This window comes from Oncorhynchus tshawytscha, linkage group LG02 (genome assembly GCF_018296145.1).
Source record: "Oncorhynchus tshawytscha isolate Ot180627B linkage group LG02, Otsh_v2.0, whole genome shotgun sequence".
Classification (NCBI taxonomy): Eukaryota; Metazoa; Chordata; class Actinopteri; order Salmoniformes; family Salmonidae; genus Oncorhynchus; species Oncorhynchus tshawytscha.
Window position 1 is genome coordinate 3,775,184 of NC_056430.1, and position 25,356 is coordinate 3,800,539.

The 25,356-nt window shown below is 41.7% G+C and overlaps 1 protein-coding gene across 1 annotated transcript in view; it reads left to right on the forward strand.

The window, feature by feature from the left end:
* LOC112241649 (inositol hexakisphosphate kinase 1) overlaps positions 1–25,356 on the forward strand; it is a 105,782-nt gene that overhangs the window by 80,233 nt on the left and 193 nt on the right. The window contains exons 6-8 of the mRNA XM_042329678.1: positions 11,991–12,166; positions 24,688–24,939; positions 25,094–25,356. The exon at positions 25,094–25,356 is cut by the window's right edge and continues 193 nt beyond it. Of these exons, the coding sequence (XP_042185612.1) occupies positions 11,991–12,166; positions 24,688–24,939; positions 25,094–25,356 (691 nt within the window). The remainder of the gene's footprint in view (positions 1–11,990; positions 12,167–24,687; positions 24,940–25,093) is intronic.

The following is a 25,356-nucleotide window of genomic DNA, read 5'->3' on the forward strand; positions in this document are numbered from 1 at the left end:
GGGCAGAACGAAAGTTTTGTACCTTGTCAGCTCGGGGGTTTGAACTTGCAACCTTTCGGTTACTAGTCCAATGCTATAACCACTAGGCTACCCTGCCTATAGGTCATATGGTGTCATTTGGGATGCAGCAATGACTCTGTGTAGCCGACTCGTTTCAGGAACCAAGGCGTATGTCGCACATCATTACTTCCCTGGAGAGGCATTTGAACGTAAGCATTTATCATCAAAATGTGCTTTTTGTCAGAAATGGAACATGTTAACTTTCATGTGCCTTAATAATGAACTTGTATTCCATCTGTAAATACGAATAACATTGTTAAATTACGAGCCTAGTTGGTTTAGCCACTGAAAAAGTCAGCAACCTTCCCCGCTAGCAATGATTGGCTGAGATAATGAGTGGGCTGGACATGCAGAGAGATGAGTTTGGATTGGTCTGCCATGTATCATCGTCTATAACGTGAGCTGTTCAGTATGTGTTGACAGTCCTTTCTTAACCGCGCCATTTTTAAAAGATATAACGTTTGCCATCGAGAACTCCATACGTTTTGCTACTTTTATCAACAACATTAATGCCCCGAATGTAGCAGGCGCTATCGACAAAGATCAGTTGGAAAAAGTGATGGGCTACTATCTGCACACGCCACGGTCAGTGTGAACCGGAGTGACTTGACACAACGCTGACCAAACAAGACGGAGTTAAATGGTTCCAGTCTGTCGTGAAGTGTTCATCCGTGTATACGGTTAAGAGTCTAGCGACAATTTCAGATTGAACATTTTAATTGCAGGGTAAAGTGTACTGTTTGCTAGCTAGTGAACATTAGCTTGCTGGCTCGCTAGCTAATGTTACTTGTATGATCTGTAGACTAACGTTAACTTTGACACTTGTCAACGTCGTGCCAGGTTCTCCCCTTTACTGTCAACGTCGTGCCAGGTTCTCCCCTTTACTGTCAACGTCGTGCCAGGTTCTCCCCTTTACTGTCAAAGTAGTGCCAGGTTCTCCCCTTTACTGTCAAAGTAGTGCCAGGTTCTCCCCTTTACTGTCAAAGTAGTGCCAGGTTCTCCCCTTTACTGTCAAAGTAGTGCCAGGTTCTCCCCTTTACTGTCAAAGTAGTGCCAGGTTCTCCCCTTTACTGTCAAAGTAGTGCCAGGTTCTCCCCTTTACTGTCAAAGTAGTGTCAGGTTCTCCCCTTTACTGTCAAAGTAGTGCCAGGTTCTCCCCTTTACTGTCAAAGTAGTGCCAGGTTTTCCCCTTTACTGTGAAAGTAGTGCCAGGTTCTCCCCTTTACTGTCAAAGTAGTGTCAGGTTCTCCCCTTTACTGTCAATGTAGTGCCAGGTTCTCCCCCGACCGTATCAAGACAGACCACAGGAACCAAATATTATCAGAAGAAATGTTGTACTGCACATTCTCAGTGTTGGGAATGGAATGTGATGTCCTCAACTTATGTGTCTGGTCAAAAGTAGTGCACAGTAGGGAATAGGGTGCCATTTTGCATTTTGGCCACAACCTTAGTCTCTGTCTCCAGTGGCCTAGGAGTGGGTGGTTGAGGCGTTTAGATCAAGTTCACTGTGTACCTGACTGTCTATACCTACTGCATCCCAAATGGGACCCAATTTCCCAATGGTTCCTGGTCAAAAGTAGTGCACCCTATTCCCTATTGGCCCTGGTCAAAAGTAGTGCACCCTATTCCCTATTGGCCCTGGTCTAAAGTAGTGCACTATGAGAGAGGGTGCCATTTCTGACACAGACTCTGTCTTTTTACTTTGTTTAAAGAAAGAAGGGGAGTAGGCGACTGGATACATTGCAGTAAACCTTTTTTTCTAATTTGTTTGAAATCCTTAATAGACATGAGCCCCTCCCATGTTAAAGGAAAACACCGTCCCTCAGTCTGACACGTACAGCTGCAACGCAAGTAGAAACTACACACGTCAAGGGCAGATTACAATTTCCACTGTGCTCACACATTCCTGCTCAGCGTTCTGCCCAGTGAGAGGAAAATTGGACATTTTACTGTGACTTGACTCCTACACTTGGGTTCAAAGCTAAGATCCTCAAATAATAATAATTAAATCTTCAATTGACATAATATAACTTAAAAGTATGCATTAATATACTTGGAAAAATAGAATGTAGATAAACAGTGCACTTCTATAGCTTTCAAAATAAGTACATTAAAATGGCTGCATTGTGTCTTCAAAACAGCGCCCCCTGTCAGTCATCTAGGGTTCATACACTCAATTAGTCTCACCATGCCATCTGTTTTGTAGATCCAGCTGCATGGGCCAATCCAGAATGACCTATAGAATTACCCCTAAAGATATGACTGTTGTTCAAAGAATGCTGGAAGGTTCTGGACCAGTACAAATTGGATTGAACTAGCAGATCAGAAGGAGTTTTATAGAGGTTTGGCTGCACAGCTGTGATATAAGAGAAGATAAACAGCAGCTGGGAGGGTGTTATGACTATAGCATTACGATGGCTGGGTGTTATAACTATAGCATTACGATGGCTGGGTGTTATAATGACTATAGCATTACGATGGCTGGGTGTTATAATGACTATAGCATTACGATGGCTGGGTGTTATAACTATAGCATTACGATGGCTGGGTGTTATAATGACTATAGCATTACGATGGCTGGGTGTTATAATGACTATAGCATTACGATGGCTGGGTGTTATAATGACTATAGCATTACGATGGCTGGGTGTTATAATGACTATAGCATTACGATGGCTGGGTGTTATAATGACTATAGCATTACGATGGCTGGGTGTTATAATGACTATAGCATTAAGATGGCTGGGTGTTATAACTATAGCATTACGATGGCTGGGTGTTATAATGACTATAGCATTACGATGGCTGGGTGTTATACTATAGCATTACTGGCTGGGTGTTATAACTATAGCATTACGATGGCTGGGTGTTATAATGACTATAGCATTACGATGGCTGGGTGTTATAATGACTAGCATTACGATGGCTGGGTATAATGACTAGCATTACGATGGCTGGGTGTTATAATGACTAGCATTACGATGGCTGGGTGTTATAATGACTATAGCATTACGATGGCTGGGTGTTATAACTATAGCATTACGATGGCTGGGTGTTATAATGACTATAGCATTACGATGGCTGGGTGTTATAATGACTATAGCATTACGATGGCTGGGTGTTATAATGACTATAGCATTACGATGGCTGGGTGTTATAACTGCATTACGATGGCTGGGTGTTATAACTATAGCATTACGATGGCTGGGTGTTATGACTATAGCATTACGATGGCTGGGTGTTATAATGACTATAGCATTACGATGGCTGGGTGTTATAATGACTATAGCATTACGATGGCTGGGTGTTATAACTATAGCATTACGATGGCTGGGTGTTATGACTATAGCATTACGATGGCTGGGTGTTATAACTATAGCATTACGATGGCTGGGTGTTATAATGACTATAGCATTAAGATGGCTGGGTGTTATGACTATAGCATTATGATGGCTGGCTGTTATGACTATAGCATTACGATGGTTGGGTGTTATAATGACTATAGCATTACAATGGCTGGGTGTTATAATGACTATAGCATTACGATGGCTGGGTGTTATAACTATAGCATTATGATGGCTGGGTGTTATGACTATAGCATTACGATGGCTGGGTGTTATGACTATAGCATTACGATGGCTGGGTGTTATAACTATAGCATTACGATGGCTGGGTGTTATAATGACTATAGCATTACGATGGCTGGGTGTTATAATGACTAGCATTAAGATGGCTGGGTGTTATAATGCATTATGATGGCTATAGCATTACGATGGCTGGGTGTTATAACTATAGCATTACGATGGCTGGGTGTTATGACTATAGCATTACGATGGCTGGGTGTTATAATGACTATAGCATTACGATGGCTGGGTGTTATAATGACTATAGCATTACGATGGCTGGGTGTTATAACTATAGCATTATGATGGCTGGGTGTTATGACTATAGCATTACGATGGCTGGGTGTTATGACTATAGCATTACGATGGCTGGGTGTTATAACTATAGCATTACGATGGCTGGGTGTTATGATGACTATAGCATTACGATGGCTGGGTGTTATAATGACTAGCATTAAGATGGCTGGGTGTTATGACTATAGCATTATGATGGCTGGGTGTTATGACTATAGCATTACGATGGCTGGGTGTTATAATGACTATAGCATTACGATGGCTGGGTGTTATAATGACTAGCATTACGATGGCTGGGTGTTATAATGACTATAGCATTACGATGGCTGGGTGTTATAATGACTATAGCATTAAGATGGCTGGGTGTTATAACTATAGCATTACGATGGCTGGGTGTTATAATGACTATAGCATTACGATGGCTGGGTGTTATAATGACTATAGCATTACGATGGCTGGGTGTTATAATGACTAGCATTACGATGGCTGGGTGTTATGACTATAGCATTACGATGGCTGGGTGTTATAACTATAGCATTACGATGGCTGGGTGTTATAATGACTATAGCATTACGATGGCTGGGTGTTATAATGACTATAGCATTACGATGGCTGGGTGTTATGACTATAGCATTACGATGGCTGGGTGTTATAACTATAGCATTACGATGGCTGGGTGTTATAACTATAGCATTACGATGGCTGGGTGTTATGACTATAGCATTACGATGGCTGGGTGTTATAACTATAGCATTACGATGGCTGGGTGTTATAACTATAGCATTACGATGGCTGGGTGTTATAATGACTATAGCATTACGATGGCTGGGTGTTATAATGACTATAGCATTACGATGGCTGGGTGTTATAACTGAGCATTACGATGGCTGGGTGTTATAACTATAGCATTACGATGGCTGGGTGTTATGACTATAGCATTATGATGGCTGGGTGTTATAATGACTATAGCATTACGATGGCTGGGTGTTATAATGACTATAGCATTACGATGGCTGGGTGTTATGACTATAGCATTAAGATGGCTGCGTGTTATAATGACTATAGCATTACGATGGCTGGGTGTTATAATGACTATAGCATTACGATGGCTGGGTGTTATAATGACTATAGCATTACGATGGCTGGGTGTTATGACTATAGCATTACGATGGCTGGGTGTTTTAATGACTGTATAGCATTACGATGGCTGGGTGTTATAATGACTGTATATCATTACGATGGCTGGGTGTTATAATGACTGTATAGCATTACGATGGCTGCGTGTTATCCACTGTGGTATTAAGATGGCTGGGTGTTATAATGACTGTATAGCATTACGATGGCTGCGTGTTATCCACTGTGGTATTAAGATGGCTGGGTGTTATAATGACTGTATAGCATTACAATGGCTGGGTGTTATAATGACTGTATAGCATTACGATGGCTGGGTGTTATCCACTGTGGCATTAAGATTTTGGGTGTTATAATGACTGTATAGCATTACGATGGCTGGGTGTTATCCACTGTGGTATTAAGATGGCTGGGTGTTATCCACTGTGGTATTAAGATGGCTGGGTATAATAATGACTGTATAGCATTAAGATGGCTGGGTGTTATCCACTGTGGTATTACGATGGCTGGGTGTTATGACTGTATAGCATTACGATGGCTGGGTGTTATCCACTGTGGTATTAAGATGGCTGGGTGTTATAATGACTGTATAGCATTATGATGGCTGGGTGTTATCCACTGTGGTATTAAGATGGCTGGGTGTTATCCACTGTGGTATTAAGATGGCTGGTTGTTATAATGACTGTATAGCATTACAATGGCTGGGTGTTATAATGACTGTATAGCATTAAGATGGCTGGGTGTTATCCACTGTGGTATTAAGATGGCTGGGTGTTATCCACTGTGGTATTAAGATGGCTGGGTGTTATCCACTGTGGTATTAAGATGGCTGGGTGTTTATAATGACTGTATAGCATTACAATGGCTGGGTGTTATAATGACTGTATAGCATTAAGATGGCTGGGTGTTATCCACTGTGGTATTACGATGGCTGGGTGTTATCCACTGTGGTATTAAGATGGCTGGGTGTTATAATGACTGTATAGCATTACAATGGCTGGGTGTTATAATGACTGTATAGCATTAAGAAGGGCTGGGTGTTATCCACTGTGGTATTACGATGGCTGGGTGTTATCCACTGTGGCATTAAGATGGCTGGGTGTTATAATGACTATAGCATTACGATGGCTGGGTGTTATCCACTGTGGCATTAAGATGGCTGGGTGTTATCCACTGTGGCATTAAGATGGCTGGGTGTTATAATGACTATAGCATTACTATGGCTGGGTGTTATCCACTGTGGCATTAAGATGGCTGGGTGTTATAATGACTGTAGAGCATTAAGATGGCTGGGTGTTATCCACTGTGGTATTAAGATGGCTGGGTGTTATCCACTGTGGCATTAAGATGGCTGGGTGTTATCCACTGTGGTATTACGATGGCTGGGTCAAATCCAAATCCAAATCAAATCAAATTTTATTTGTCACATACACATGGTTAGCAGATGTTAATGCGAGTGTAGCGAAATGCTTGTGCTTCTAGTTCCGACAATGCAGTAATAACGAACAAGTAATCTAACTAACAATTCCAAAAAACTACTGTCTTATACACAGTGTAAGGGGATAAAGAATATGTACATAAGGATATATGAATGAGTGATGGTACAGAGCAGCATAGGCAAGATACAGTAGATGATATCCAGTATATACATATGAGATGAGTATGTAAACCAAGTGGCATAGTTAAAGTGGCTAGTGATACATGTATTACATAAGGATGCAGTCGATGATATAGAGTATAGTATCTACGTGGCATATGAGATGAATAATGTAGGGTAAGTAACATTATATAAGGTAGCATTGTTTAAAGTGGCTAGTGATATATTTACATAATTTCTGGATTAAAGTGGCTGGATCAGTGTCATTGACAGTGTGTTGGCAGTAGCCACTCAATGTTAGTGGTGGCTGTTTAACAGTCTGATGGCCTTGAGATAGAAGCTGTTTTTCAGTCTCTCGGTCCCAGCTTTGATGCACCTGTACTGACCTCGCCTTCTGGATGACAGCGGGGTGAACAGGCAGTGGCTCGGGTGGTTGATGTCCTTGATGATCTTTATGGCCTTCCTGTAGCATCGGGTGGTGTAGGTGTCCTGGTGTTATCCACTGTGGTATTAAGATGGTTGGGTGTTATCCACTGTGGTATTAAGATGGCTGGGTGTTATAATGACTGTATAGCATTACGATGGCTGGGTGCTATAATGACTGTATAATATTACGATGGCTGGGTGTTATCCACTGTGGCATTATGATGGCTGGGTGTTATCCACTGTGGCATTAAGATGGCTGGATGTTGGCTGGGTGTTATCCACTGTGGTATTAAGATGGCTGGGTGTTATCCACTGTGGCATTAAGATGGCTGGATGTTATCCACTGTGGCATTAAGATGGCTGGGTGTTATCCACTGTGGCATTATGATGGCTGGGTGTTATCCACTGTGGCATTAAGATGGCTGGATGTTGGCTGGGTGTTATCCACTGTGGTATTAAGATGGCTGGGTGTTATCCACTGTGGCATTAAGATGGCTGGATGTTATCCACTGTGGCATTAAGATGGCTGGATGTTATCCACTGTGGTATTACGACTGTATTATCCACTGTGGTATTAAATGGCTGGGTGTTATCCACTGTGGTATTAAATGGCTGGGTGTTATAATGACTGTATAGCATTACGATGGCTGGGTGTTATCCACTGTGGTATTAAGATGGCTGGGTGTTATAATGACTGTATAGCATTACAATGGCTGGGTGTTATAATGACTGCATAGCATTAAGATGGCTGGGTGTTATAATGACTGTATAGCATTAAGATGGCTGGGTGTTATCCACTGTGGTATTACGATGGCTGGGTGTTATCCACTGTGGCATTAAGATGGCTGGGTGTTATAATGACTCTATAGCATTACGATGGCTGGTTGTTATAATGACTATAGCATTACGATGGCTGGGTGTTATCCACTGTGGCATTAAGATGGCTGGATGTTATCCACTGTGGTATTAAGATGGCTGGGTGTTATCCACTGTGGCATTACGATGGCTGGGTGTTATCCACTCTGGCATTAAGATGGCTGGATGTTGGCTGGGTGTTATCCACTGTGGTATTAAGATGGCTGGGTGTTATCCACTGTGGCATTAAGATGGCTGGATGTTATCCACTGTGGCATTAAGATGGCTGGATGTTATCCACTGTGGCATTAAGATGGCTGGATGTTGGCTGGGTGTTATCCACTGTGGTATTAAGATGGCTGGGTGTTATCCACTGTGGCATTAAGATGGCTGGGTGTTATCCACTGTGGCATTAAGATGGCTGGATGTTATCCACTGTGGCATTAAGATGGCTGGATGTTATCCACTGTGGTATTAAGATGGCTGGGTGTTATCCACTGTGGCATTAAAATGGCTGGGTGTTATCCACTGTGGTATTAAATGGCTGGGTGTTATAATGACTGTATAGCATTACGATGGCTGGGTGTTATCCACTGTGGTATTAAGATGGCTGGGTGTTATCCACTGTGGTATTAAGATGGCTGGGTGTTATAATGACTGTATTTCATTACGATGGCTGGGTGTTATCCACTGTGGTATTAAGATGGCTGGGTGTTATAATGACTGTATAGTATTACAATGGCTGGGTGTTATCCACTGTGGTATTACGATGGCTGGTTGTTATAATGACTATAGCATTACGATGGCTGGGTGTTATCCACTGTGGCATTAAGATGGCTGGATGTTATCCACTGTGGTATTAAGATGGCTGGGTGTTATCCACTGTGGTATTACGATGGCTGGGTGTTATCCACTGTGGCATTAAGATGGCTGGGTGTTATAATGACTGTATAGCATTACGATGGCTGGGTGTTATAATGACTGCATAATATTACGATGGCTGGGTGTTATCCACTGTGGCATTACGATGGCTGGGTGTTATCCACTCTGGCATTAAGATGGCTGGATGTTGGCTGGTTGTTATCCACTGTGGTATTAAGATGGCTGGATGTTATCCACTGTGGCATTAAGATGGCTGGATGTTATCCACTGTGGCATTAAGATGGCTGGATGTTGGCTGGGTATCCACTGTGGTATTAAGATGGCTGGGTGTTATCCACTGTGGCATTAAGATGGCTGGGTGTTATCCACTGTGGCATTAAGATGGCTGGATGTTATCCACTGTGGCATTAAGATGGCTGGATGTTATCCACTGTGGTATTACGATGGCTGGGTGTTATCCACTGTGGTATTAAAATGGCTGGGTGTTATCCACTGTGGTATTAAAATGGCTGGGTGTTATAATGACTGTATAGCATTACGATGGCTGGGTGTTATCCACTGTGGTATTAAGATGGCTGGGTGTTATAATGACTGTATTTCATTACGATGGCTGGGTGTTATCCACTGTGGTATTAAGATGGCTGGGTGTTATAATGACTGTATAGTATTACAATGGCTGGGTGTTATCCACTGTGGTATTACGATGGCTGGGTGTTATAATGACCGTATAGCATTAAGATGGGTGGGTGTTATAATGACTGTATAGCATTACGATGGCTGGGTGTTATCCACTGTGGTATTAAGATGGCTGGGTGTTATCCACTGTGGTATTAAGATGGCTGGGTGTTATCCACTGTGTTATTAAGATGGCTGGGTGTTATCCACTGTGGCATTAAGATGGCTGGGTGTTATCCACTGTGGCATTAAGATGGCTGGGTGTTATCCACTGTGGTATTAAGATGGCTGGGTGTTATCCACTGTGGTATTAAGATGGCTGGGTGTTATCCACTGTGGCATTAAGATGGCTGGGTGTTATCCACTGTGGTATTACGATGGCTGGGTGTTATCCACTGTGGTATTAAGATGGCTGGGTGTTATAATGACTGTATAGCATTACGATGGCTGGGTGTTATCCACTGTGGTATTACGATCCTCTACACATCTACAGCTTACGGACTTAGTTATTGGTCTTCAAAATCCGTCTTCAAAGTTCCAAGCAACTTGACACTCAGTGGGGGAGTGCTTGATAGATAGTTGTGTGTAGATAGTCTGTAGATTTTTTTATTTTACCTTTATTTAACTAGGCAAGTCAGTTAAGAACAAATTCTTATTTTCAATGACGGCCTAGGAACAGTGGGTTAACTGGTCTAGGATCAGTGGGTTAACTGGTCTAGGAACAGTGGGTTAACTGGTCTAGGAACAGTGGGTTAACTGGTCTAGGAACAGTGGGTTAACTGGCCTAGGAACAGTGGGTTAACTGGCCTAGGAACAGTGGGTTAACTGGTCTAGGAACAGTGGGTTAACTGGTCTAGGAACAGTGGGTTAACTGGTCTAGGAACAGTGGGTTAACTGGTCTAGGAACAGTGGGTTAACTGGCCTAGGAACAGTGGGTTAACTGGCCTAGGAACAGTGGGTTAACTGGTCTAGGAACAGTGGGTTAACTGGTCTAGGAACAGTGGGTTAACTGGTCTAGGAACAGTGGGTTAACTGCCTGTTCAGGGTCAGAACTACCCATCCCGGATCCGGGAGCGTTGTCATCAACTACAGTAATAAGCATAACGCAACGGACAAAAAAACCGACAAAAAATATTTTCTAGACAATATTCATATTCATGAAATATAGTGAAACACAGCTTAGCCTTTTGTTAATCACCCTGTCATCTCAGATTTAGAAATTATGCTTTACAGCCAAAGCAAGACAAGCATTTGTGTAAGTTTATCGATAGCCTAGCATAGCATTATGCCTAGCTAACAGCAGGCAACCTCGTCACGAAAATCAGAAAAGCAATTAAATTAAACCGTTTACCTTTGATGAGTTTCGGATGTTTTCACTCACGAGACTCCCAGTTAGATAGCAAATGTTCCTTTTTTCCAAAAATATTATTTTTGTAGCCGAAATAGCTCCGTTTGTTCTTCACTTTTGGCTGAGAAATCGACCGGAAATTGCGGTCACAAAAACGCCTAAAAATATTCCAAATTAGCTCCATAATATCGACAGAAACATGGCAAACGTTGTTTATAATCAATCCTCAAGGTGTTTTTCAAATATCTATTCGATAATATATCCACCGGGACAATTGGTTTTTCAGTAGGAGCGAAAGGAAAAATGGCTACCTCTGTCTATTACGCAAGAATTGTGCTGAGAGCCATCAGGTGACCACTTACGCAATGTAGTCACTTACGCTCAATCTTCAACATAAAGGCGTGAAACTACGTCACAATGCTGTAGACACCTTGGGGAATATGTAGAAAAAGGAATCTGGTTGATAGCCCATTCACTGCTCAATAGGGACGCATCGGAACGCATGAGTCACTTCCTGATTGGATTTTTCTCAGGCTTTCGCCTGCAATATCAGTTCTGTTATACTCAGACAATATTTTTACAGTTTTGGAAACCTTAGTGTTTTCTATCCTAAGCTGTCAATTATATGCATATTCTAGCATCTTGTCCTGAAAAAATTGCCCGTTTACTTTAGGAATGTTATTTTTCCAAAAATGAAAATAGTGCCCCCTAGATTCAACAGGTTATTAAGAACAAATTCTTATTTTCAATGATAGCCTAGAAACAGTGGGTTAATTGCCTGTTCAGGGGCAGAACGACAGATTTGTACCTTGTCAGCTCGGGGATTTGAACTTGCAACCTTCGGGTTACTAGTCCAACGCTCTAACCACTAGGCTACCCTGCCGCCCAGACTTACACTATTTCTACAAAGTGTTTGAGTCGGTAAGCTCTGAACCCAGGAAGATATACGCTCTAATAGACACACCGTCAGAACAAGAGGAAATGCCCTCTTGGACCGAGGGTGGCACGGATTTGAAGTAGCAGTCAGAACTATCTCATAACGTTAGTTCAACTCACCACCTCCACAGCGTTGTTCTCCTTGACCTCTGACCCCTCCTAGAGTTCCTGCTCCTGGAAAACGTGGTCCATCACTTCAGCTACCCTTGCATCCTGGACCTGAAAATGGGCACGCGGCAGCACGGGGATGATGCCTCGGAGGAGAAGGCAGCCAGGCAGATGAAGAAGTGTGAACAGAGCACCTCCGCCACGCTGGGGGTGCGAGTCTGTGGAATGCAGGTGAGGGCTGTCCTACTTCTTGTTTGTTTAACATTTTGTTAATATTGATGTTTTTCCACTAAAGGCTTTCAGACAGCTGAAGCAAACACCCACATTTTCTTCAGGAAATTGTGACCTTCTGTTAAACTTTATTTCACATGGAAGTCTCATTGAGGTTAGGAGACGTCTTATGCAAGGGATACCAAGCCAAGAAGTCATGTCAACGAACAATCATGCTCCCTAACATTCAATGGATGCATAATGTTTAAAATATGTACCATCAATTATATACAGTGGGGCAAAAAAGTATTTAGTCAGCCACCAATTGTGCAAGTTCTCCCACTTAAAAAGATGAGAGAGGCCTGTAATTTTCATCATAGGTACACTTCAACTATGACAGACAAAATGAGAAAAAAAATCCAGAAAATCACATTGTAGGATTTTTAATGAATTTATTTGCAAATTATGGTGGAAAATAAGTATTTGGTCAATAACAAAAGTCTATCTCAATACTTTGTTATATACCCTTTGTTGGCAATGACAGAGATCAAATGTTTTCTGTAAGTCTTCACAAGGTTTTCATACACTGTTGCTGGTATTTTGGCCCATTCCTCCATGCAGATCTCCTCTAGAGCAGTGATGTTTTGGGTCTGTTGCTGGGCAACACAGACTTTCAACTCCCTCTGAAGATTTTCTATGGGGTTGAGATCTGGAGACTGGCTAGGCCACTCCAGGACCTTGAAATGCTTCTTACGAAGCCACTCCTTCGTTGCCCGTGCTGTGTGTTTGGGATCATTGTCATGCTGAAAGACCCAGCCACGTTTCATCTTCAATGCGCTTGCTGATGGAAGGAGGTTTTCACTCAAAATCTCACGATACATGGCCCCATTCATTCTTTCCTTTACACGGATCAGTCGTCCTGGTCCCTTTGTAGAAAAACAGCCCCAAAGCATAATGTTTCCACCCCCATGCTTCACAGTAGGTATGGTGTTCTTTGGATGCAACTTAGCATTCTTTGTCCACCAAACACGACGAGTTGAGTTTTTACCAAAAAGTTATATTTTGGTTTCATCTGACCATATGACATTCTCCCAATCTTCTTCTGGATCATCCAAATGCTCTCTAGCAAACTTCAGACGGGCCTGGACATGTACTGGCTTAAGCAGGGGGACACATCTGGCACTGCAGGATTTGAGTCCCTGGCGGCGTAGTGTTACTGATGGTAGGCTTTGTTACTTTGGTCCCAGCTCTCTGCAGGTCATTCACTAAGTCCCCCCGTGTGGTTCTGGGATTTTTGCTCACCGTTCTTGTGATCATTTTGACCCCACGGGGTGAGATCTTGCGTGGAGCCCCAGATCGAGGGAGATTATCAATGGTCTTGTATGTCTTCCATTTCCTAATAATTGCTCCCACAGTTGATTTCTTCAAACCAAGCTGCTTACCTAGTGCAGATTCAGTCTTCCCAGCCTGGTGCAGGTCTACAATTTTGTTTCTGGTGTCCTTTGACAGCTCTTTGGTCTTGGCCATAGTGGAGTTTGGAGAGTGACTGTTTGAGGTTGTGGACAGGTGTCTTTTATACTGATAACAAGTTCAAACAGGTGCCATTACTACAGGTAACGAGTGGAGGACAGAGGAGCCTCTTAAAGAAGAAGTTACAGGTCTGTGAGAGCCAGAAATCTTGCTTGTTTGTAGGTGACCAAATACTTATTTTCCACCATAATTTGCAAATAAATTCATAAAAAATCCTACAATGTGATTTTCTGTACATATGATGAAAATTACAGGCCTCTCATCTTTTTAAGTGGGAGAACTTGCACAATTGGTGGCTGACTAAATACTTTTTTTGCCCCGCTGTATTAGCAGTATTTCTAATAGCTTTCTTGATTTGTCTGTTCTGGAGCTTGATGTATTGATTGGAGAAGGATGCTGAGGGTGCATGATTGTCTCTAGACACAGTAGCTTCGACTACGCCATAGATTCTGAGGTTCTCTCTAGACACAGTAGCTCCTACTACGCCATAGATTCTGAGGTTCTTTCTAGACACAGTAGCTCCTACTACGCCATAGATTCTGAGGTTCTCTCTAGACACAGTAGCTCCTACTACGTCATAGATTTGGAGGTTCTCTCTAGACACAGTAGCTCCTACTACGCCATAGATTCTGAGGTTCTCTCTAGACACAGTAGCTCCTACTACGCCATAGATTCTGAGGTTCTCTCTAGACACAGTAGCTCCTACTACGCCATAGATTCTGAGGTTCTCTCTAGACACAGTAGCTCCTACTACGCCGTAGATTCTGAGGTTCTCTCTAGACACAGTAGCTCCTACTACGCCATAGATTCTGAGGTTCTCTCTAGACACAGTAGCTCCTACTATGCCATAGATTCTGAGGTTCTCTCTAGACACAGTAGCTCCTACTACGCCATAGATTCTGAGGTTCTCTCTAGAAAGTAGCTCCTACTACGCCATAGATTCTGAGGTTCTCTCTAGACACAGTAGCTTCGACCATGCCATAGATTCTGAGGTTCTCTCTAGACACAGTAGCTCCTACTACGCCATAGATTCAGAGGTTCTCTCTAGACACAGTAGCTCCTACTACGCCATAGATTCAGAGGTTCTCTCTAGACACAGTAGCTTCGACTACGCCATAGATTCTTTACTTGCGTCCCTATATTTCTCCTAACACCTAGGCTCAGACAAAAACCCCACAGCAGTAACCAGCTCAGGACAGAAGGGAGAATGGTGAATGTCCTATCAACTGGAATGGAATAGATGCTTTATTGTCCATTCGATTGGAATTGAAATGAATCTTTCACCTTTATCCCAACACTGATGGCGTGACTGACTGTCTGTTTACAATGTAGAGCCTAGAACAGCAGCATAGACAGGACAATGGCCGCAGCATTTATCCTCCATCCAGCTTCAAAAGGCCTTCTCTCCTCCTCCATTTATACTGTGATAAATCAGATGGATCATTCACCAGTGTTCTCATCTCTTTTATGGCCTCTCTGTCTGTCTGTTTTAATGGTAGAGGTCGAACCTCTCTGTCTGTCTGTTTTAATGGTAGAGGTCGAACCTCTCTGTCTGTCTGTTTTAATGGTCGAGGTCTAACCTCTCTTTCTGTCTGTTTTAATGGTAGAGGTCGAACCTCTCTGTCTGTCTGTTTTAATGGTCGAGGTCTAACCTCTCTTTCTGTCTGTTTTAATGGTAGAGGTCGAACCTCTCTGTCTGTTTTAATGGTCGAGGTCTAACCTCTCTTTCTGTCTGTTTTAATGGTCGAGGTCTAACCTCTCTGTCTGTTTTAATGGTAGAGGTCTAACCTCTCTGTCTGTTTTAATGGTAGAGGTCTAACCTCTCTCTGTCTGTTTTAATGGTAGAGGTCTAACCTCTCTGTCTGTTTTAATGGTAGAGGTCTAACCTCTCTTTCTGTCTGTTTTAATGGTAGAGGTCTAACCTCTCTGTCTGTTTTAATGGTAGAGGTCTAACCTCTCTTTCTGTCTGTTTTAATGGTAGAGGTCTAACCTCGCTTTCTGTCTGTTTTAATGGTAGAGGTCGAACCTCGCTTTCTGTCTGTTTTAATGGTAGAGGTCGAACCTCTCTTTCTGTCTGTTTTAATGGTCGAGGTCTAACCTCTCTGTCTGTTTTAATGGTAGAGGTCTAATCTCTCTGTCTGTTTTAATGGTCGAGGTCGAACCTCTCTTTCTGTCTGTTTTAATGGTCGAGGTCTAACCTCTCTTTCTGTCTGTTTTAATGGTAGAGGTCTAACCTCTCTTTCTGTCTGTTTTAATGGTAGAGGTCTAACCTCTCTGTCTGTTTTAATGGTCGAGGTCTAACCTCTCTTTCTGTTTTAATGGTAGAGGTCTAACCTCTCTGTCTGTTTTAATGGTAGAGGTCTAACCTCTCTGTCTGTTTTAATGGTAGAGGTCTAACCTCTCTGTCTGTTTTAATGGTCGAGGTCTAACCTCTCTTTCTGTCTGTTTTAATGGTAGAGGTCTAACCTCTCTGTCTGTCTGTTTTAATGGTAGAGGTCTAACCTCTCTTTCTGTCTGTTTTAATGGTCGAGGTCGAACCTCGCTTTCTGTCTGTTTTAATGGTAGAGGTCTAACCTCTCTGTCTGTCTGTTTTAATGGTTGAGGTCTAACCTCTCTTTCTGTCTGTTTTAATGGTAGAGGTCTAACCTCTCTTTCTGTCTGTTTTAATGGTAGAGGTCGAACCTCTCTTTCTGTCTGTTTTAATGGTAGAGGTCTAACCTCTCTTTCTGTCTGTTTTAATGGTTGAGGTCTAACCTCTCTTTCTGTCTGTTTTAATGGTCGAGGTCTAACCTCTCTTTCTGTCTGTTTTAATGGTAGAGGTCTAACCTCTCTTTCTGTCTGTTTTAATGGTCGAGGTCTAACCTCTCTTTCTGTCTGTTTTAATGGTAGAGGTCGAACCTCTCTGTCTGTTTTAATTGTAGAGGTCTAACCTCTCTTTCTGTCTGTTTTAATGGTAGAGGTCTAACCTCTCTGTCTGTCTGTTTTAATGGTAGAGGTCTAACCTCTTTCTGTCTGTTTTAATGGTCGAGGTCTAACCTCTCTTTCTGTCTGTTTTAATGGTAGAGGTCTAACCTCTCTTTCTGTCTGTTTTAATGGTAGAGGTCTAACCTCTCTGTCTGTTTTAATCTATTTTATTTCTTTTTATTTGACCTTTATTTAACCAGGTAGGCCAGTTGAGAACAAGTTCTCATTTACAACTGTGACCTGGCCAAGATAAAGCCAAGATAAAGCAAAGCAGTTCGACACAAACAACCACACAGAGTTGCACATGGAAACAAACAAAACATAGACTTTCTTTCCTACTATATTATTGACTATGTACAGTGACATGCAAATTAGGTAAGATAAGGCAATAAATAGGCCATGGCGGCGAAGTAAATAACAAAATAGCAATTAAACACTGGAATGTTAGATGTGCAGAAGATGAATTTGCAAGTAGAGATACTGGTATGCAAAGGAGCAAGATGCATATTAAATACAGTATGGGGTTGAGATAGTTGGATAGGCTGTTTACAGATGGGCTATGTACAGGTGCAGTGATCTGTGAGCTGCTCTGACAGCTGGTGCTTAAAGTTAGTGAGGGAGATATGAGTCTCCAGCTTCAGTGATTTCTTTTTTGCAGTTCGTTCCAGTCATTGGCAGCAGAGAACTGGAAGGAAAGGTGGCCAAAGGAGGAATTGGCTTTGGGGGTGACCAGTGAGATATACCTACTGGAGCGCGTGCTACGGGTGGGTGTTGCTATGGTGACCAGTGAGCTGAGATAAGGCGGGGCTTTACCCAGCAGAGACTTGTAGATGACCTGGAGCCAGTGGGTTTGACGACGAGTATGAAGCGAGGGCCAACCAACGAGAGCGTACAGGTCTCAGTGGTGGGTAGTATATGGGGCTTTGGTGACAAAACGGATGGCACTGTGATAGACTGCTTCCAATTTGTTGAGTAGAGTGTTGGAGGCTATTTTGTAAATGACATCGCCGAAGTCGAGGATCGGTAGGATGGTCAGTTTTCGAGGGTATGTTTGGCAGCATGAGTGAAGGATGCTTTGTTGCGATATAGGAAGCCGATTCTAGATTTAATTTAGGATTAGAGATGCTTAATGTGAGTCTGGAAGTAGAGTTTACAGTCTAACCAGACACCCAGGTATTTGTAGTTGTCCACGTATTCTAAGTCAGAACCGTCCAGAGTGTTGATGCTGGATGGGCGAGCAGGTGCAGGCAATGATCGATTGAGTAGCATGCATTTAGTTTTACTAGCATTTAAGAACAATTGGAGGCCACGGAAGGAGAGTTGTATGGCATTGAAGCTCATCTGGAGGTTGGTTAACACAGTGTCCAAAGAAGGGCCAGAAGTATACAGAATGGTGTCGTCTGCGTAGAGGTGGATCAGAGAATCACCAGCAGCAAGAACAACGTCATTGATGTATACAGAAAAGAGAGTCGGCCCGAGAATTGAACCCTGTGGCACCCCCTATAGAGACTGCCAGAGGTCCGGACAACAGGCCTTCCGATTTGACACACCAAACTCTATCAGAGAAGTAGTTGGTGAACCAGGCGAGGCAGTATTTTGAGAAACCAAGGCTGTTGAGTCTGCCAATAAGAATGTGGTGATTGACAGAGTCGAAAGCCTTGGCCAGGTCGATGAATATGGCTGCACAGTAATGTCTCTTATCGATGGTGGTTATGATATTGTTTAGAACCTTGAGCTGAGGTGCACCCGTGACCAGCTCTGAAAACAGATTGCATAGCAGAGAAGGTACGGTGAGATTCGAAATGGTGGGTAATCTGTTTGTTAACTTGGATTTCAAAGACCTTAGAAAGACAGGGTAGAATAGATTTAGGTCTGTAGCAGTTTGGGTCTAGAGTGTCTCCCTTTGAAGAGGGGGATGACCGCGGCAGCCTTCCAATCTTTGTGAATCTCAGACGATACGAAAGAGATGTTGAACAGGCTAGTAATAGGATTTGCAACAATTTCAGCAGATAATTTTAGAAAGAGAGGGTCCAGATTGTCTAGCCTGGCTGAATTGTAGGGGTCCAGATTTTGCAGCTCTTTCAGAACATCAGCTATCTGGATTTGGGTGAAGGAGAAATGGGTTTTGTCTTGGGCGAGTTGCTGTGGGGAGTGCAGGACTGTTGACTGGGGTAGGGGTGGCCAGGTGGAAAGCATGGCCAGCTGTAGAAAAATGCTTATTGAAATTCTCAATTATAGTGGATTATAGTGTAGGCCTACATTCCTTGAGACTTTTGGGGAAAAAAAACATGCAGGGCTTGACATTAACCTATTTGTCCTTCAGACAAGGTGATTGAACATGTTGTTGGATGCAAGAAACCACTTTACAAAATACAATGCATTATTATTCCCTTACCATTATTACAGAGAATCAGACATGATGCTAAGACCTACTGACAATGCATTATTATTCCCATACCATTATTACAGAGAATCAGACATGATGCTAAGACCTACTGACAATGCATTATTACAGAGAATCAGACATGATGCTAAGACCTACTGACAATGCATTATTATTCCCATACCATTATTACAGAGAATCAGACATGATGCTAAGACCTACTGACAATGCATTATTACAGAGAATCAGACATGATGCTAAGACCTACTGACAATGCATTATTATTCCCATACCATTATTACAGAGAATCAGACATGATGCTAAGACCTACTGACAATGCATTATTATTCCCATACCATTATTACAGAGAATCAGACATGATGCTAAGACCTACTGACAATGCATTATTACAGAGAATCAGACATGATGCTAAGACCTACTGACAATGCATTATTATTCCCATACCATTATTACAGAGAATCAGACATGATGCTAAGACCTACCGACAATGCATTATTATTCCCATACCATTATTACAGAGAATCAGACATGATGCTAAGACCTACCGACAATGCATTATTATTCCCATACCATTATTACAGAGAATCAGACATGATGCTAAGACCTACTGACAATGCATTATTATTCCCATACCATTATTACAGAGAATCAGACATGATGCTAAGACCTACTGACAATGCATTATTACAGAGAATCAGACATGATGCTAAGACCTACTGACAATGCATTATTACAGAGAATCGGACATGATGCTAAGACCTACTGACAATGCATTATTATTCCCATACCATTATTACAGAGAATCAGACATGATGCTAAGACCTACTGACAATGCATTATTATTCCCTTACCATTATTACAGAGAATCAGACATGATGCTAAGACCTACTGACAATGCATTATTATTCCCATACCATTATTACAGAGAATCAGACATGATGCTAAGACCTACTGACAATGCATTATTACAGAGAATCAGACATGATGCTAAGACCTACTGACAATGCATTATTATTCCCTTACCATTATTACAGAGAATCAGACATGATGCTAAGACCTACTGACAATGCATTATTATTCCCATACCATTATTACAGAGAATCAGACATGATGCTAAGACCTACTGACAATGCATTATTATTCCCATACCATTATTACAGAGAATCAGACATGATGCTAAGACCTACTGACAATGCATTATTACAGAGAATCCTAAGACCTACTGACAATGCATTATTACAGAGAATCAGACATGATGCTAAGACCTACTGACAATGCATTATTATTCCCTTACCATTATTACAGAGAATCAGACATGATGCTAAGACCTACTGACAATGCATTATTATTCCCTTACCATTATTACAGAGAATCAGACATGATGCTAAGACCTACTGACAATGCATTATTATTCCCATACCATTATTACAGAGAATCAGACATGATGCTAAGACCTACTGACAATGCATTATTACAGAGAATCAGACATGATGCTAAGACCTACTGACAATGCATTATTATTCCCATACCATTATTACAGAGAATCAGACATGATGCTAAGACCTACTGACAATGCATTATTACAGAGAATCAGACATGATGCTAAGACCTACTGACAATGCATTATTATTCCCATACCATTATTACAGAGAATCAGACATGATGCTAAGACCTACTGACAATGCATTATTATTCCCATACCATTATTACAGAGAATCAGACATGATGCTAAGACCTACTGACAATGCATTATTACAGAGAATCAGACATGATGCTAAGACCTACTGACAATGCATTATTATTCCCATACCATTATTACAGAGAATCAGACATGATGCTAAGACCTACTGACAATGCATTATTACAGAGAATCAGACATGATGCTAAGACCTACTGACAATGCATTATTATTCCCATACCATTATTACAGAGAATCAGACATGATGCTAAGACCTACTGACAATGCATTATTATTCCCATACCATTATTACAGAGAATCAGACATGATGCTAAGACCTACTGACAATGCATTATTACAGAGAATCAGACATGATGCTAAGACCTACTGACAATGCATTATTATTCCCATACCATTATTACAGAGAATCAGACATGATGCTAAGACCTACTGACAATGCATTATTATTCCCATACCATTATTACAGAGAATCAGACATGATGCTAAGACCTACTGACAATGCATTATTATTCCCATACCATTATTACAGAGAATCAGACATGATGCTAAGACCTACTGACAATGCATTATTATTCCCATACCATTATTACAGAGAATCAGACATGATGCTAAGACCTACTGACAATGCATTATTATTCCCATACCATTATTACAGAGAATCAGACATGATGCTAAGACCTACTGACAATGCATTATTACAGAGAATCAGACATGATGCTAAGACCTACTGACAATGCATTATTATTCCCATACCATTATTACAGAGAATCAGACATGATGCTAAGACCTACTGACAATGCATTATTATTCCCTTACCATTATTACAGAGAATCAGACATGATGCTAAGACCTACTGACAATGCATTATTATTCCCATACCATTATTACAGAGAATCAGACATGATGCTAAGACCTACTGACAATGCATTATTACAGAGAATCAGACATGATGCTAAGACCTACTGACAATGCATTATTATTCCCATACCATTATTACAGAGAATCAGACATGATGCTAAGACCTACTGACAATGCATTATTATTCCTACTACCATTATTACAGAGAATCAGACATGATGCTAAGACCTACTGACAATGCATTATTATTCCCATACCATTATTACAGAGAATCAGACATGATGCTAAGACCTACTGACAATGCATTATTATTCCCTTACCATTATTACAGAGAATCAGACATGATGCTAAGACCTACTGACAATGCATTATTATTCCATACCATTATTACAGAGAACAGACATGATGCTAAGACCTACTGACAATGCATTATTACAGAGAATCAGACATGATGCTAAGACCTACTGACAATGCATTATTATTCCCATACCATTATTACAGAGAATCAGACATGATGCTAAGACCTACTGACAATGCATTATTACAGAGAATCAGACATGATGCTAAGACCTACTGACAATGCATTATTATTCCCATACCATTATTACAGAGAATCAGACATGATGCTAAGACCTACTGACAATGCATTATTATTCCCATACCATTATTACAGAGAATCAGACATGATGCTAAGACCTACTGACAATGCATTATTACAGAGAATCAGACATGATGCTAAGACCTACTGACAATGCATTATTATTCCCATACCATTATTACAGAGAATCAGACATGATGCTAAGACCTACTGACAATGCATTATTATTCCCATACCATTATTACAGAGAATCAGACATGATGCTAAGACCTACTGACAATGCATTATTATTCCCATACCATTATTACAGAGAATCAGACATGATGCTAAGACCTACTGACAATGCATTATTACAGAGAATCAGACATGATGCTAAGACCTACTGACAATGCATTATTATTCCCATACCATTATTACAGAGAATCAGACATGATGCTAAGACCTACTGACAATGCATTATTATTCCCATACCATTATTACAGAGAATCAGACATGATGCTAAGACCTACTGACAATGCATTATTATTCCCATACCATTATTACAGAGAATCAGACATGATGCTAAGACCTACTGACAATGCATTATTATTCCCATACCATTATTACAGAGAATCAGACATGATGCTAAGACCTACTGACAATGCATTATTATTCCCTTACCATTATTACAGAGAATCAGACATGATGCTAAGACCTACTGACAATGCATTAGTATTCCCATACCATTATTACAGAGAATCAGACATGATGCTAAGACCTACTGACAATGCATTATTATTCCCATACCATTATTACAGAGAATCAGACATGATGCTAAGACCTACTGACAATGCATTATTATTCCCATACCATTATTACAGAGAATCAGACATGATGCTAAGACCTACTGACAATGCATTATTACAGAGAATCAGACATGATGCTAAGACCTACTGACAATGCATTATTATTCCCATACCATTATTACAGAGAATCAGACATGATGCTAAGACCTACTGACAATGCATTATTATTCCCACCAGAGAATCAGACATGATGCTAAGACCTACTGACAATGCATTATTATTCCCATACCATTATTACAGAGAATCAGACATGATGCTAAGACCTACTGACAATGCATTATTACAGAGAATCAGACATGATGCTAAGACCTACTGACAATGCATTATTATTCCCTTACCATTATTACAGAGAATCAGACATGATGCTAAGACCTACTGACAATGCATTATTATTCCCATACCATTATTACAGAGAATCAGACATGATGCTAAGACCTACTGACAATGCATTATTATTCCCTTACCATTATTACAGAGAATCAGACATGATGCTAAGACCTACTGACAATGCATTATTATTCCCATACCATTATTACAGAGAATCAGACATGATGCTAAGACCTACTGACAATGCATTATTATTCCCTTACCATTATTACAGAGAATCAGACATGATGCTAAGACCTACTGACAATGCATTATTATTCCCATACCATTATTACAGAGAATCAGACATGATGCTAAGACCTACTGACAATGCATTATTATTCCCTTACCATTATTACAGAGAATCAGACATGATGCTAAGACCTACTGACAATGCATTATTATTCCCATACCATTATTACAGAGAATCAGACATGATGCTAAGACCTACTGACAATGCATTATTACAGAGAATCAGACATGATGCTAAGACCTACTGACAATGCATTATTATTCCCTTACCATTATTACAGAGAATCAGACATGATGCTAAGACCTACTGACAATGCATTATTATTCCCATACCATTATTACAGAGAATCAGACATGATGCTAAGACCTACTGACAATGCATTATTACAGAGAATCAGACATGATGCTAAGACCTACTGACAATGCATTATTATTCCCATACCATTATTACAGAGAATCAGACAAATGATGCTAAAACCTACTGACAATGCATTACTATTCCCATACCATTATTACAGAGAAATAGACACATGATGCTACCCTCTGCCTATTAGCTACTTAGCTTATTCAATCCTGTCTCAAAATACAACACGCAAGCTCTTTACCTGACTCGCTTTTCAATGAAATGCACGTTTTGTGCTCTTGTAGGAAGCAATCACTCCCATTGCTGATTAGATTATCTATAACTGGGCTAATAACTCACTAACTAGCAACGGATATGAACAAAATGTGCACACATGGCTACATGCAGCTCTCTCTTTGATCTCAAAACAAGCACAACTACTCATCTAATCATGACCACTCATGCTGTAAACACAGTCCAGTTCATCTAATCACGACCACTCATGCTGTAAACACAGCCCAGTTCAAAGTAAACGGCACAGATCCATTTTTGACAATGGTCAATTTTCATATAGGCCTACTGCAAATCTGATTGGTTAGCTGCACCGGTGTGTGTAGTAGTGTATGGGCCAGGTTCTGTGGTCCACGTGTAACCTCTGTTCTTTCTGTGGTTCTATGGTCCAGGTGTACCAGATGGATACGGGCCACTATCTGTGCAGGAACAAGTACTATGGCCGCAGCCTGTCCATCGAGGGATTCCGCCACGCTCTCCACCAATACCTGCACAACGGGGCGTCGCTCAGGAAGGACCTGTTTGAACCCATGCTGTGTAAACTACGCAGCCTGAAGGCCATTCTGGAGAAACAGACCACCTACCGCTTCTATTCCTCCTCCCTGCTCATCATCTATGAGGGGAAGGAGCCTGAGCTGGCCCATGTCTGGCAGAAAGCACCACGGCTTGTACCACAGCCAGCCGCTGAGATGCCCTCAGAGAAGGAGGAGGTGGTGCTGGTCAACCCAGGAGTAGGAACGGGTGTCCAGGGACCGGGTTTAGTATTGGGTCTCCAAACGGTCCAGAGACCGACCGAAGAACCCCTCCAGCTCCCCCAGGCTCTCCTACCACCACCACACTGCCCCCCCACCCCTCCACAGCCACAGCAGCCTCCCTCGGACCCTCACGGCCCCCTCGTCCTCCACCCCGCCCCCTCGTCCTCCACCCCGCCCCTCCAGCCCCAGCATCAGTGTGGACGTCCGCATGATAGACTTTGCCCACAGCACCTTCAGAGGTTTCCGTGACGACCAGACGGTGCACGACGGGCCGGACCGAGGCTACGTGTTTGGATTGGAGAGCCT